This window comes from Haliaeetus albicilla, chromosome 17, assembly GCF_947461875.1.
Source record: "Haliaeetus albicilla chromosome 17, bHalAlb1.1, whole genome shotgun sequence".
NCBI classification, from domain to species: Eukaryota; Metazoa; Chordata; class Aves; order Accipitriformes; family Accipitridae; genus Haliaeetus; species Haliaeetus albicilla.
Genome location: NC_091499.1, coordinates 10,087,172 through 10,103,400, shown reverse-complemented (window position 1 = coordinate 10,103,400; position 16,229 = coordinate 10,087,172). Strand labels below are relative to the sequence as shown.

The 16,229-nt window shown below is 42.9% G+C and overlaps 1 protein-coding gene and 1 long non-coding RNA gene across 3 annotated transcripts in view; one reads left to right on the top strand and one right to left on the bottom strand.

Moving 5' to 3' along the window:
- Positions 1–3,705: 3,705 nt before the first annotated feature.
- On the bottom strand, positions 3,706–6,373 carry LOC138689543 (uncharacterized). Its single transcript, XR_011328396.1, has 3 exons — positions 6,252–6,373; positions 4,571–4,655; positions 3,706–4,131 (listed from the first exon to the last, which is right to left on the bottom strand). It is a non-coding gene; the product is annotated as an uncharacterized lncRNA (long non-coding RNA).
- ME1 (malic enzyme 1) overlaps positions 6,018–16,229 on the top strand; it is a 187,444-nt gene continuing 177,232 nt past the window's right edge. The window contains exon 1 of one of the 2 annotated variants that reach the window (XM_069804758.1): positions 6,018–6,433. In XM_069804758.1, coding sequence (XP_069660859.1) covers positions 6,332–6,433 — 102 coding nt within the window. In that variant the 5' untranslated portion in view covers positions 6,018–6,331. Of the gene's footprint in view, positions 6,434–6,789; positions 6,887–16,229 lie in introns of those variants that run through there. The other variant, XM_069804759.1, reaches the window with a different exon arrangement.

The following is a 16,229-nucleotide window of genomic DNA, read 5'->3' as shown; positions in this document are numbered from 1 at the left end:
CTATTCCAAAATTATCCTAAAGGTGCTGAAGTTGTTTGGAATTATGTCTGTAATTGGCAGAGCTGAAAGAATTCCCCCCATTTTTATAAACAATGGAAGGAGTCTTGCAGAGTTACCACTCTTATTGCTGGAGCATACATCTGATAGAGTAATTTAAGTAAAAATGCTGTTTGGGACCTTTTTCTAATTCCTATTATTCCTAGCAAGACAGTGAACTCCCAGTATTAAGATACAACTCATACCATAAAGTCATAGTAATTTCATCTTGACATTGAATAATCTTCAGCTCCAAATTCATTGTTAGCACAGCTAACATGAAGCCAAGAAAAATTTGTTCTGGGACACTTAACCAAACAGTCTAAAAAATTTTAATTCTAGTAATCTGAAACATTCTTCCACATATTATCTCCAAAATAGCTGAGATGGAAATATGTGTGTACCTCTAAAGTTCTAAAACTATGTGTGGTGTTAAATGAAGGCATTTGCATTAGTGATGAAAAGATAGCACTATCAAGATTTCATATCTTTCAGATAAGCAGGCTTGGGAATCTAGAAATATTTAACATTCCTCATCACCAGCCAATTCAGGAAATTAATTTTAAAAGGATATTTCAAGGAAGATTTGCTTCAAGCGTTTTGTATCGTTTGAAGAGAAGGAATGTGATTTTCCACACTTTATGTAGGTCATTTAAGTCACTCCAGAGTGTTTATATATTCAAAATACAAGCATTTTAGATCACCTTTGCAATCTATTACTGCTCACATTAGATCTGTTCTTGTGTGATTAAGCGACAACTAAAGCAGTGAATAGTTAGGCCTCTAAAGTTTGAAATTATTTTTTGGGGGGTAGAAATGGGAAAATTCTTAAGGAACTCTGCACTATTTGGACAAATACTGAAAAATGTTTGAATGCTTACTTTGAGAATTATTAATCTCCTTGAATCATAAATTGGGCCAGAATATCTTTTGAGAACATGCTGCTCTGTAGCATATATATTTTATTTGCCTTGTGCTAGACTTACTATAATAAGAAGGACATGGTCTACAAGTCAAAACAGTAACACTAGGATGTGCGAGAATTAAATTCTCATTCTACCCCAGGCATACTGTGCAGCACAAATGAATGGCTGTATAAGCATGCGCCTACTTCTACGTGTCTCTCCCTAGTTTACAGCTGTCTTGAGAGCTGATGGAAGTTGCTAATGGTATCATGTATGTGTGGATATTCTCTCACAGTGAATTCAACACATCCAACAACACGTGTTGGCCAGGTATGGCTTTTTTCCTGCAATGCCTGGACTATGCAATGACAACTAACGAAAATTGCAACAGGCATTTTTACTGTCTTATTATATTTATATATTTATTATCGATATGTTATACTGAAATAATTTTAGTATTTCTACGAACCCTGCATTGGATTCCAAAATTGTGGAGTCTTAAGATATTTACCACCAGTTGTTGAAATTAAACAGTTTAATTGGATTTAAGGCATATAGGATAACACCCTTGCAAGAAAGGGGTCAAGTGTGAGTGGTACGAAGACAGTTCTGGGTAAAAATCCCCCTGGCCAAACAGATGTGTGCCTAAGTATAAAAAGAGACAGAAATAGAGGAGCGAGATCACAGAAAGCTGGTGGATTCACGAGGAGGAACAGCCTTTTGTGGCCGTGATGAAATTACTGTAGAAACGCCTGCACGTTCAGAGAATTTGTCATTCTCAGCAGCGTGCTGCCCACAGAATCACATCAGAGTCCAGACTGGAAAGGGCCTCTGAAGTTCATCTGGCCCAACCTCCTGTTCAAAACAAGCCGAACTTCAAAGCCAGACTGGGTCGCTCAGGGCCTTGTCAAGTTTTGAGAATCTCCGGGCGTGAAACTCCTCGACCTCTCTAGGCAGCCTGTGCCGGTGCTTACCACCCTCCTGGCGGAAAATGTCGTGCTTAGGCCCGACGGGACCTTCTCCAGGCGCACCTTGCTACGTCCGCCTCTTGGCATCGCACCCCTCATCTGTGAGGAGAGCCTGGCCCTGCCTTCTCCATAACTGCCCGCCATGCCAGGCCGCGGCGGGGGCCGGGGACCCGGTGGGTGCCCATGCGGGGCAGCACGGCAGGGTCTCACCGGCCGGGGCTCATCCCACCACCCCTGGTGAAGGAGGAGGGCAGGCTGAGGGCAGCCGCCAGCAAACTCCCACCCAGGTCCGCTGCGGTGCCGAGGCGGCTCTGAGGCTGGGTTGGGAAGGTGGAGCAGGCTCAGGCCCGGCGAGCGTAACCGGGGTGGGGTACAGCTCTGTGATGGCCGAGCGAGGAGACCCAGCTGAGGCCAGGCTGTGAAGTCGGACCACGGGTGGTCAGGGTCCGGCCCCGCGGGGCTGTGGCGGAGCCGGAGCCCGGCCCTGCTGCGACCGATGGCCCCGGGGGGCTCAAGTGGGATCCTGGGCCGTGGGCAGGGTCGGGGGGAACCCTGGGAGGGGGAGCAGGGACAGGCAGGGCCGGCGGCGGCCTCGGAGCGCTGGCACTTCGGGCATGTCAAAACTACCGTTGGATTCCTCTCCTAACTTCAGGAGAGCGTCGTCCGGTTTGAAGTAAGATGTTTTGAAAAAAAATCCAGCTTTGTGTTACAAACACAAAGATAATAAAAAATTATCAAAATTAAAATGAAACAATAACCTTGTAGAGCTTAATGCTGTTTAGGTTTTGCTTCTCCTTCAGCATAACTAAAACCATGCTTCCCAATGATCAAAAAATTAACTTCATTTTCAAATTACCAAGCACAAGTCAGGATTGCTAAAGCTACTGTAAAATGTTTATGTAATAGATACTTTAAAAAGGCTTCAGTTCTACTTTAAAATCATTAAGCAATTCACCTTTTTTGAAGCTAACCTTGTGCCTCTGCCAAGTTTGCCTTGATATTGCCAACTCATTCAGCCTGCATTCCCGCAGGAAAAGACACGGGGTTATATCGGATTGCAAACCCAGCATGAGTTAACGGCGTTGCACTATTGCAAAAAAAGCAAACATTGTGCTGAGAAGTATAAAGGGAATTGCCATCAGTCAAACATGTGAAGGAAAGCTCTCAGTTGATTCAGGGCTGGCGAGGTCTTGGCTGGAGTACCATGACCCATTGTGAGCACCCAACAGATACTTACCATCAGCTGGTAATAGATCGACTATGGATCTTGATGGGGTAAGTCAGACATGAAATACCAGAACCACCCTAAAAAAGTCGTTAATTGGATGTTTTCATCAGGGCGTAGGAGTTCCCTTTCTCTTCTTCCAAACCGGTAGCCCTGGAAGCTAGACCCTCCCCACTGCCACAGCAGAATACGGAGATCCCAGACTCAACAGTGGTTCAGACAATGGCTGGAAGGGGCCCAAATCCTCTGATAAGTCATAGCGTGACACAGGGACTTCTCCCAAGTTCCATTATTAAATATTTAAACTGAGTCAGTCATCTTAATTAACTACTTCAGCAACAAGGAAATATTTTCTTTCCTGTACTTCTCTCTCCTTACTATTGGCTTGCCAAAGCAGGTTGTGAAGTTTCATTTATTGGAGGCTTTTAACGCTAGGTTGAGATATGAAGGTACACTAGATGTTCCTTCTAGTGTTTTTTTCTAGATTTATTTCAAGTAGAGCTTTTCATATATCCATAGCACATCTGGGGAGGTTTGAGAGAGACAAGAAGTATAGGGCATGGGAGGAAACCATAAGTATATATACTTATGAAAAATCATGAGCAGGAGTTTTAAAAGCATAACATATATAAACCATTCGAGAGACAGAATTAGGCGCCTGCCAGAAGGGCAAAGACACTGTATTTTCTGTCAGAAACACCTTGATAACGTACAATGCTCACTAATCATTTATCTGAATGTGGGCTAACACTTGCAAAAATACCTGTATCACGTACACAGCCGTAACAAAATAATTTGGCCACTTACAAAGGCTTTATTTGTATTCTTGTAATACACCTTTATTGTGCAATGCAGTCCTCTTTTGGAATAACCACCTCTGACTGCAGCTGTAACTGCAGAATATTACTCCTTTGGCCCATTTTGAACTGTTTTTGTGGTTCAAATACTGTGAGGTCCAGGAAGAGTCACTCTAAAATTCATCTTGCTCAGGGACACTCTGCAAAGGCAATACAAATGCACGACAAAATTCACAGGAAGTTATAAACCCTAGCAAGGAAGGCAATCACTAGCAGCAGACTTGGACAAATAAATCCCTGCTAATCCTGTTAGATGCTAAAATGTTCCAGGTGTCAAGTGGAAGACTTCTACAGGTGACAGGAGACACCACTTTTTCTTGTTTTCTTTGGTCTTCCTTTTGAGCTGAAAAGGTCTGTTACCATTCTTACAACTCAGGGACATTTATCCTAACAGATAGCTACAGTTTTATTTTTATTAGTGTTTGAACATAACAAACAGAAATAAATTCTATTTTTAGGAAGACAGGCAGGAGTAAACTTGTACTTAAAACACAGTAGTAAATGGCTTCTGAAGTCTGATTACACAAAGAAAAAAAAATCCAAATGAACTTCACCTGAATTAGCTGATTCATTACATACCTTTTATAACTGGGGCGAGGTGAGTCAGGACAAGTCCTTAGCAGGGGTCAGACCTCAGAACAGGTACTCATAGTGATTGCAGTGACTTTTGGCATAAATCAGAGGGGTTTTTTTATAGACAGTGTTGCAACATGAAGATAAAAATTACATCAGTACGCATTACTCTCTCTTGGGCAAAATCTTGCATTTAGGTTAACATTCTATCAGAATGGTTTCAGCGTACCCACAAAGAAAGGAAAAAGGATGTTTCCATGTTGCTTTTTATCTTTATCATGACTCTAGATTGCTTTTTATCTTTATCATGACTAAAAAAGACCTGAAATGCTACCCTGATATCCCTGATACCTACTGAAGGTAATACTCAGGACTTGCGTAGGTAGATATTCAGCTATCCAGACAAATTGCAGGAAGGCTGGATAATTAGTCACAAAGACTCCAGGTTTAAAGTTTGTTCAAAACTTTTTATTAATACTGCTTTCCATAATACTTTCTGAGATGACGGAGCAAGGGAGAAATTTATTTACTGGATTTTTCTGCTGTCTTGCTAATCAAGTTTCCAGAAATACAGACTTGGAACCCTTCCAACTTACCTTTGTTAATTAATTCCAAATAAACTTTTTGGAGCTACCTAACAGGAAATTCTGGAAAGGCCAGATTCTGTGGGAGCCTTTTTTTTTTATAAAGTATGAGGTAATAGAATGGATACAAGGCCTACAGATTAAATGGGAAGAGGTAAGTTTAGAAGAGCTGCAAAATTTTGATCTGTTTGCTGCTGCTTGACAACAGAGAGCAAACCCCTCTATCTATTTTTCTAGCCATGCATCTCAAGCTGTGTAACTTCTCTAGCGGGACTATGGTATCTGTATGGAAATTATTTCTGCTTACATACATGAATTTACAGGAACAAAGCCACAGTCCTACAGTACACAACGGGTTGCATGCAAACGATTTCAGAACATACTGCAAACAAATGTCCGGGATAGCGGTACAAGCTGGCTAACACCTGCTCTGCCTTAATACTCTCCGTCCCGACCAGGCGTAACCCCAGCCAGCACAGCTGAGGCTGGCACACGCCTCCCCCCCCCCGCCCCAACCCAAGCTAATTACACCGAGCACATGCTCCTGAACCGTACGAGGCTCTGCAGCCCATCCCCTTCGGTAAGGTTGTACTTCGTGGTCATTTAATAGCAGAAGGAAAGTGAAACTCGGCTGTTACTACAGTGCGCAGGCCCACCTTCTGCCTGTGGCCGAGTCCGGGGGGTTCGGTCCCGCCCGAGTGCCTCCGCCCGGGCTCGCAGGTCCACGGGCTGTATCGCGACGCGATGCTTGTCGGCCTTAAGGTTGCGCTCCCCGCTCTGGGGAACGCCGGGTCCCGTGTAAAACCCGGCAGGACGAGGGAGACCCGCCGCTGCCGCTTTCCCTCAGCGGGCGATGAGAGACCCGCCCGTTTCTAACGGTCACACGGCGACCTGGAGGGGCTCTCTCGAGCGCCGTGAGGGCGGTCGAAGCCCCCCGGGCGAGGCTGCACCTGGGGGCTCGCCCGCCCGGGCTGCACGGAGCTGCCGGTGACTCAGCGGCAGCGGCGGCGACGGCCCGGTGACCCCCCTCCCGGCGGCGGCGCCTTGCCGCGGCTCTGCCCCCTCCCTCCCGGTAGGATCATCCCACCCCGCCGGGCGGTCACCTCAGCAGGAGGAGCCGCCGCTTCGCCTCCGCTCCCGCAGCGACCTGACGGCAGTGAGCCTCGCCTCGCCTCTCCTCGCCATGCAAGCAGGGAAGGCAGCCGGGAGCCGGGACGCCGGCCGGCCCCTGCAGGCCACCATGAAGAGGGGCTACGACGTGCTCCGCGACCCTCACCTCAACAAGGTAAGGGCGGCCGGGCCAGGTGCGCCGCGGCGGCCCCGGTGGCCGGGCGCTGAGGGCGGGAGCCCCTTCCCTCACCCCCGCCGGGGACGGAGAAGCCTTCCGCGGCCGGGCGCTGCCTCCGGAGCCGGGCCCGAAGGCGGCGGCGGCGGCGGGGGGGGGCCGGGCGGCCTCTCGCCGCCGCCACCACCTGTCGCGGCGCAGCGGCTGAGGAGCTGCCGGGCCGCCCCCGCCGTGCCGGGGCCGGCGGTACTTCCTGCGGGCCGGGCGGCGTTTCCTCTTCCTTCGGGGCGGCGGGGGGCCGGCGGGCGGCGGCGGGGAGCGCCCTGCCGGCCCCCGACCCCGGCAGCCTCGGCCCCGGGGCGCGGAGCCCGCGGCGGGCAGCGGCGCCGTCCCCTCCGCGTCTTCCCGAGAAGAGAAGCAGCAGCAAGAGCCTGGGGAGGATGCTGCGGCACGGTGCCCCGCTCCGATGCGAGTTCCCGCTGCCGTGTCTGTGTTTTCCCGGTACCCCCCTTTTCCAGCACTCTTTCCCACGGGCTCCCTAGCTTGTTTCCTGCCGGCAAAAGCCTGGCTGTTCCTGCTGTCCTATGTTTTATCCCCTGGCAGGTGGGAAAGGTATTTTTATCACCGTTATTGCGCTCGCAGTGGTAACATTCAACTCCGGTTTCCCCACCGCTCTGCATCAGCGAATGCAGTCAGTTTTTAAGAGATGCGGTAGCACAGCAAAACCTTTTTGTCACATCTCTAATTCACTTGAGAATGGTAATTCAGCTCGATAAAACTTTGTAAACATGTTAAACTAATCTGGAAAACATAAAGCTGAGTAAAGTAAGTGTTTGCACAGCTCTGATAAAGATGCAAAGTTCAGATAGTAAAATACTTTATCGGCCTGACAGGCTCTGGATTTGCTGCCAAAATGACAAATGGCTAAAGTCAAAGGTAGATGATAAACACACCTAGCACAGGAAGACTTGGTCGAGTCCTTAGCCGCAGCTTTGCTCTCGCACATTACTTTCAATGGTACTCTGACTTGTACCTCTGCATTAGAGTGTACATACAGTCATTTTACTTACTGCTGAGTTGTATAAATTGACAAAAACTATGTCTCTAGTTTTGCTGGATAGGTTGACTCATCCGTAAAAGCTCCATCTATTACTTAGATGAATAGTGCTTTTATTAGTCTTGGTGCTTGACTACAAAGTTTCTTCAGAGGCTGTCTTACGTCTGTGTGTGTGTAGGCCTGAGAAGGTCTCCTGAGGTGAGGTGAAAGGAAAATTAACCAAAATGTAAAACTCCCAAGAAGAAACCAAGGAGAGGCTGTTTTACTTGGGATTGCTTTTAAGCAGCTGCAGTATTCATGGAAAAAAGTCTGATTCAGAATAACTGGAAAGCCAACCCAACAAAATAACCTACCTTAAGAAGTAAAATGGGGCTTATTCTAAAATGTGTTGAATAAAGGGCAGTCAGAGGCAAAGCAGGCTCATTGCTACCTTTTTCCCCTCAAACATCATACATCTTGCCTCTGAACAACATACCTGGAGATGAGGTGCTAAAGAGGAAGGGTCTTGCTTATTTCCTGGCTTAGGCTTTTTTCTTCCTTTCCCCCTCAGCCATGCACATATGTACCGTACAGCAGAGAAGCAAGAAAAAGTAGTTGTTTGTTACCAGCCACATCTACCCAGCTAACACAGAATATGGGGTTAGAAAAGGTCAGAAAAATCTGGTCTCATCATGCCTGTGAGGAGGGTCTGGTCCTGGTCTGGTGAAGAATGAGTAAGCCAGTTTTCTGACTGAGACAAGTGATTTTTGGTGGGTGTGGATGTATAACACCCTACTATATATATATATATATATATACACACACACACACATATACATGCACACCCCCTAATATGTATATATTTTATCGCCGAATATATATATAGATGGGCAATAAAATCAAATATATGGAGGGCTGCCAACATAGTTGCCAGTTTGATAGCTTGTGGCCTGCCTGTATGCATGGGAGCTGGTACTCCCAGTTCACTTTCTATTGCCAAGGCTGTTAAACAAGCATCAGATTGCAGAGAATTCAATTTGAAATAGATAATATATCTCCTTTAATGATTCTAAAGTACAGGGATTGTTTGCAGCTCTGCAGAAGTGCCAGAACTTTCTGTTATCTCCTGAGCCCTAAGAGCTGCAATTCCTCGGTATCAGCACTTTCTTTTGGATACGGTGCCAGTTTTAATAGTCCTATTTGCATATACTTGGCAAAAGTAGACTGTAAGTACTAAGTAGTGGTATCTAGCAGTGACTTGTAGAAAAATAAGACAAATTATGTTTTCAGAGTCCCTCAAACCAAGACAGCTGGCCGGTCAAGCAGGTAAAGCTGAAGTATGCTGTAATATGTGGAAGCTTGGGGCTTGCATCCTCAAATAATGCATTCCTTTTCTCAGGCAAGTTGAAAGGAAAGTTTGACAGGGAACCATTTATACTTGGGCATCTTTAAAAATAGATGTAAGGAGACATAAGGAGCTAGGTTTTGGTTTTTTTAAATACCCATCTCCATTTAGTGCCCCACTCATCCAACAATAAAGCTGGATTTCTGCATGCTTAGTGCATACATCACTTTTTATACTTAACCTTGATGGCTGGCAAGAGGTGAGAGAAAGGGCTGTGGGAATGCCAGGGTAAACATCCAAATTTCTTCTTTTCCACTTGCTTTCTACTTCTGCCTGGATGGCAAAATTTCCAGAACATACTAAGCACTGAAGTATGTTGAAGACCTAGGCAATGTTGTTCTTAAATCTTTTATGTTTTACTTTGTAAGTAATTCACAAACATGTACAAACTTCACTGAGGAAAAGCTTAATAAAAATGTTTGGTGGTTTTGCATTGTTTTTTTTTTTTCTATGTTGGGGCATTTTGCCTACATATGAAACTGTTGCTGCTTTTACAAGGTCACCGAGTGGTTTGCCCCATCTTAGCAACAGTGATGCATCAAAAATCATGAGGAACAGCAGATTGTAACACAGTGAGTTTAATTACTTGGGGACATGTGTCCAAGTCTATGGACACTAATCACGATTCAGTTTATTGCCTCACATTTTGGGTCCATAGTGTTTAAAAGTGTATGTAGAACCTTTTTGGTAATTGTCTTTTTTTCCCCTCAGGCAACTAAACACACTGTAAATAGCAATGACAAGGAAAACAAACACAGTTTCACTTCTTTTCACTGAAACGGATTGCATTAGAAACCTTTGGCTGGGAGTTGTATGCTCTTTGAGCTGATGAGTTACAGAAGTGTGAAAGTAATTTGCTCTACTCGTACTATAAATCTCATTTGTGCTTTATTCAATGTACAAGTTTGCGATTTTAAAGCACACAAATCATTTAAACTTTATTTTTTTATCTTTTGATAGGTTAATGGATCATAGTTTCCCATAAGCTGTTTATTTTCAGAATCTTGACGTGAAGATATGCAAATGTGTATTTCAATACCAAACTTTTCTAATAGCCCGTCTTAGTTGCCAAGTCTAAACACTTCTCTGATTGAGAAACTTTGCCATTGGAGGAGTGTTTTGCTTCCAGGCTGCTTTCGTGTTCTTGCAGAGTGATTCAGCGAGCAGGAAATTGGTGAGTCTATTAAATCTAAGTGCTGGAGGGCTCTCTGTCCTCCCCAGCTGCTTGATTTTTAGCTCCTCTCCTCTGACTGACTGCTGTCATCATTGCTGAGTGTAGTGTGCTTGTAAACTGTTGGTCGCTCTTTTTTTCTTTCCCTTTAATCAAGATGCACTAAAGCACCGGAGAATTTCAGAACAGGCTGTCTGATGGATCTGCTGAATATCTGAGAGCTCGCAGTCTCAATCCCACCTGCAATGGCATTGATGTTTTATCCTTACCACCTCCTGTATGTGATGCCCCTGGATCTTAGTGGGTTCTCAGCTAAGCAGTGACATTAGCTGTTGCCTCAAGTTTGCTGTCAGTCTATTGACTCACTATGAGCTTTACTATACAAGAACCATACTGGAACAGACCAAAGGTTCACTTATCCCAATGTCTTATTTCTGACAGTGGCCAAACTGGATCGCTCAGGAGGAGTAAAAGACCGAAGGACGCCTCTAGTGATACTTTCTTAGAATAATCAATTCAAGGCTGAGGGAATGAGCAGTTTATTAGGGGGTTAATAAGATATGAATGCTTGTCTTTCCCATCAGATTACACATGCTCTGTGTACTAATTTACTAAAAAACAATTGTAAACTTTTTTTTTTAAAGTGAAATTGTTATCTGAGCTAGAGAGAAGCATGGACTTCCCATTTTGCCCCTATGTTTCAGACAGTGGGAGGAGAATGCTTGTGAAATACAGATATATTTTGTTCTGTATGCAGCTAGTTGCTTCACTAAAATCAAATTTAATTTTGAGAAAGTATAATCCTGTGATTGGTGTGGGTGACAAATAAAAAAGGTCTTATGACTTTGACATTTGTTGGTGACCCTGTAATAGGCCTCAGAAAACCCAGACCTCAGTAAAAAATCAGAAGCATTCCAGTCAGATTTTCTCTATCTGATGGGTAAAAGAGAAGAAACATTTAAGAAGCTTCTCTAAATAAATCTATTCCTTTATCCGATACCAAGCAGTAGAAATCTTCCTTCCATTGGTAATGTTCATATTTTCACATCTTAAATTTATGTGTACTTTGGCTGGGTCCTCTGGAGTGGCCGGTGCTCACTGAGTGTTGCTTTTGCCTTAGCTGTAGATAGACATTCTGGGAAGAAAAGTGATGAAGCTGGGGATGGAGAAGGAAAACACTCCTTAAAATGGCATATTAGAAGTATCTATATAATTTGTAAAATAGGTTTTCTGGAGCTTACATGATACTGCAAGGGATGGTTTCATATTAAGTAGTAGTAGGTATGATAGCATCTTTTAGATTGGAAGATGGTCAGCTCCATGTGATAGCAAGGGTATAATTTGAGGAAATTTTTGGAGGCTATAGTTGCTGATCACTCTCACCTTCTTCTACCTCCTTGTTTCCTATAAACTTTTTGCCCTGAAAAACTCTGTAGTTTTTAACAGAAGTATTTCCTTGTTCTTATTACTATCAGATCACCTAGCAGTGCGGTTCTGATCTTGATAGGGATAAGCACATGCTATTTTTCTGGTCTTTGACAAGAGTAAATGGTATAGTGGTTGTGCTAGCACAAAAAAGCAATTCAATCTGGTCTTTGTCTGAAATCTTTTAGAGGGAACTTGTATTGATTTTGCCTGTGTGTTTGGTGAGCATTGCATTTTTGATCTATTACTGGGGTCTCCAACATTGGAGTTGCTGTTCTGTGGAACGGCAGCCTAAAATAGGACGTTCTTCAAGTGTGAGGGTGGTTCATACCAGAGCTGTTTGCTCTTTAACAATCAGAACCATAAGTTGCAGACTAGCAGAACTGCAGCTACCTTGTATGCTTGGGTTTTGGGCAAGGGTGTGAGCTCAGTGGTGGCTCACCGGTGGGTACCATAGGACTGGGTGAGGAGGTTCGCACGTTGCCAGTGTATTCTCTCTTTGTGAAATCACCTTCCTGAGGTGTGAGGGAGGAGTTGTGATGCAAGATGTTCTTTGTATGAGTGCTTTTATTTACAGTATATGTGAAGGGGCTTTAAAAATTAATTCTGTGCTTTTTTCCCATCTTTCTTACTTTAAGGCAGGTTTGTCCTGCATGCTGTTAATAAGGAAAAAAATCTTGGGAAAAGCACAAAGTGTTTCAATCAGATTATTTTACCACTGACTTCTATTTTATGTATACAGCTTGCAGCATTCATTGCACCCTACTACTTTGTTCCTGACCTAGTAGGTAAGTTGCTGCGGTTGGTGTTACATTTTTTTTTCTTCCTCTTAGCCTCCAGTTCTTTGCTTGCAGTTATGAAAAAGAGTGCTGAGACAGAGAGTTGGGAACAAAGTTCTGTGACTTGAATTAAAAGCAAATAAAATGAAGGAGAAGAAGTTACATCATAAGCTATATAGCAGTAATAGCAACTGAATAGTGGTATGAGTTGTCACAAGAAGCTGAAACCTAGAACTGTTTTGCTGTGAAGCTGTTTCAGACATTAAAAACACTTTTCAGTTTTGTAATTTTCTTGTGAACTTCAGTAATTGAACACGAACAAAGTTGACCTTTTTTCTTTAGGCTGAGGAATCCTATGCCCACTGGTTATAAATGCTACTTGAATAGAAGCATTAATCCTAGCACAGAGCACCTTGCAAACAGGATTTGTATATTTAGAATGGGTTAAATGGGCTTTTCTACACTAGGTTTTATAGAGATGCTGGCCACAGTACTTGTTTTTTTTAATCTTATTAATGGATGCTGACAATAAGCAGGATAAGAGCTTGCTGAGAAATTGTACTTCTGTCTAGGTAAAATAAACTGCAGAGAATGTTTGTGCTTTCTGCAGGAAAGCTTATCTCAGAGTACAGAAGTTCTTATTTTGCATTCTTTACTTTGTATATCCAATTCTGCTGAATCAGTCTCTTGTATCGAGCCGTCTCTGAAAAAGAAAGAAGTTGCGGCCGTAGGAGGCACAAACTTCTCTCCCCCAGCCCCGCTTCCCTCTCTGGGGGGAGGAGGAAGTGAAACGTGTGTGACAGCAATGTTTCTTATTGACCCGTGACCCCAAGTTAAAATGTGCCATCTTTGCTTTGTTACGCCTTTCCCTTTCCTCCCGTGCCTGCTCAGGTGAGCTGTGTATTCGGTGCATGACTCGCTCGTGGCCGCTGGGCTGGATGCGGGGTTTCACGCCGAAGGTATCGTTGCTCTAGGCTCTGAGGGCTAAGTGGCTCCCTGCCGTTGTGCTAAATAAGTGACTGATGGAGGTCTGAAATAGAGTATTAATACCCTTCAATCAGGTCCTTCAGTTAGGTTTTTCGAGTTTCAGAGAATTCTGCAGCGGAGCAGCTGTTTCAAAGTGTCAAAAGCATTTGCTGGAGGATGTGATTCTGAGATTTCAGCACAGTAGCAAGCGGTTTGTGCTCCCTGCAAATCTGAAGAGCTCTTGTAAGGTGTCCTTTGTGCTCATGACATGTAGCAAGATAGTAGGAATTTTAAGACCGTCTCAAAATATTGTCAGTATGATGCACATTACAGACACCTCCAGGAGCTGGGACTGCCATGATACACAGCCATGGGGAATCTAGGTTGGACCATAATCACAAATAAGCTCATGGCTTTTATGAGGATGATAAATTTGTGTAGGGTGATATTAGAGAAAGGACTAAGGACCTGAATCTGATACTGGTTTTAGCAGTGTAAGCTGAGAGTAAATTAACGGTAGGGGGATGCAAGAGGGGAAGCTGCTGCAAAACTGGCATGAAATTAGCACTGGTGCGTTAATCCTTTAAAAAAAACCAAACCCCTTTGTTACTTGGAGAGTTTGAGTGCCTTTCACCTCCACAGACTTCTCAAACTTGATTCCTAGTAGCCCATTTAGAAGGAAATGTTGAAATACTCATTCAGTGTGCAAGATAATTGGTTTTGGCTAGTCTGACCTTTCTGAGACTAGTCTAATTTTATTTAAAATTATGAATATTATAGTATCTCATTTTTTGATTAAGTTGACTTTAAATAGTCCAAATCTTTGGGTGATTTCAGAGAAAAAAGAATGTTGTGAAGAAAGCTAAATGTGTTTCTGTTAAAAACAGATCTCTGAATTAATTTTGTGTGAAAATAATTTTATGCATATTCCTCAGTAAATTTTTTTTTTTTAGGAGTGAACTAAAAAAACCCCTGAATTGCAAGCATAAGAAAACAAGTTTTGGTCTTATCAAAGCTTAAGCTTTGCTAATGTAATTTGTTGCATAATTCAGGAAGCAAAAATCCTGACTTAGAAGAAGGACGTCACAGGGCACCCTGCAGGCAGTTCTTGCAGGCAGTGAGTACTTTCTGTTGAAATCAGTGTCTGTAGTTTACTTGGATACTGTTAGTGCCTATTCCTGTGTGAAACACAATACTTGGTGCAGGACTTGAGGTTGTTTACAATGTAGAGGAAGTGGAGGAAGTGTGGAGTAAACACTTTCTATATACATAAAGAATACATAATGTAGAGCTGAAAAAAAAGCATCATAATTCTCTTATGCTTTGAATACTTGTGGCTTTCAGCCAAAGATGTAGAAGTATGTCAGGATGTACTCGTCTGGTATAAGAGTTCGGAAAGCAAATTCATCACTGTTTTGCTCTCAAAATATAAATGAGGCATAGAGCAGCAATGCATTTTGTCATTGCATGTTTATGCTTAGGTTTTTACATAATTGTTCAAGTAGCAACTGTTACCTGTTTCTGGCTTAGAAAAACTGATATTTTTTTTTTTCCTAATAACTAATATTAAAACTAAAGTCACTGTTCTGCCTCTTCTTTTTGTGTATTGATAAAATAAATATCCCTACAAGTGGTTTGAAAAATTACAAACACTTTTGGTTCAGCGTAACTTTGCTTAAATAAACTCAATCTTCAGTCTTCAGTCAGTATTTTAGGGTTATCTGTCTTATTAATTAATTGTGTGTATCTTTGGAACAGAGTAGGTGCTATGAGGTATTAAATGATTTTGGCATCCAGTTAGATGGGATATCACAGTTTAGCTTTCTTCCTCTTGTCCTCCGTGAGTGATACACTTGCAAGTTTGCTTTTGGCATGGAGATTGGATTGTACAGAATCACTGTTTTGCAAGAGAAGAGCAAGAATAGTTATGAAATACATCATTCCCTTTCCCACAAAGGCAAAAATAATTTTGGCTTTTACTAATGACTTTAAAAAAAAAAAAAAAAATCTCTGCCTTAAATCTGTCCTGGAGATGAGTGCATAGTGGTGATTATGAAGCATGTTATGAAATTTTCAGTACTAGTGTCTACCTGACTTACTGGATTTCTTCCTCCAGCTACCTGACTTCAGAAAGCAGATTTATGTGTGCAGGTGTATTTACAAAAGTGGCAGTAAAGCCTCTTTACTTAAATAGTACAAAAGAGCTCAATAGTTACAGATAGAAGTCAGAATAGAAGAATGCTGTATTGCTAAAGTAAAATGAATACCTGAATCTGCGAAGCGCTTAATGTTGGTTTGATTTGGCTTGAATCTTCAACTCCTGTATGATGTTTTTTTGGAGGGGCTGGATGGGAGCAGTGCACCTGAAGCAGAGGAAGCCTGTGTTAGTTGGTAGGTAGATGCCTTTTTGAAAGCATTGATGATGCTCCTGCATCTTTGCTTCTTACACACACACTTCTCCACTCTGCTTAAGATCTGAAGAGACTACTGTCTAGCTAATAAACTTAGGTTAAAAATGTGAGGTGTTAAAATGCAATACTTCACCAACTGATGGCTGATTAAGTGTATGGTTCTAAAACTCTTAAAAAATGACTTTTCAAGATTTGTAGGACCTTTTCGCCATCGTTAAAATGTGTTAAAATTACAACTGAGTTTCTTTATGTAAAGTAGAGGGGTAATTTAATAGCTGATAAAACCATTTTAAGATTCTTTCAAATACAGAATATTGAACCCTAATGCTGACGTGTTCAGCAGTTTTAGTCCATGATAAATATGTGGAATAAAATCCTTGTTGGATTCCAAGGCACTGACTATTGAAAGGTAAATTTTTCCACTGCCATTTGTAGGCAAATGGAAGTTATTATGAAAATACATTTCAAACTCTTGATTTTGTGCTATAGCAGTAGTTGGAGTAATTCCTTAAGGTCCTTGGGTTTACATACCTTTGGTTTTGCCAGGCATAAGGCATTGTTAAAAGTCATGTCCTAGGAGCAAGTGGGAGAGGAATGAAGAGC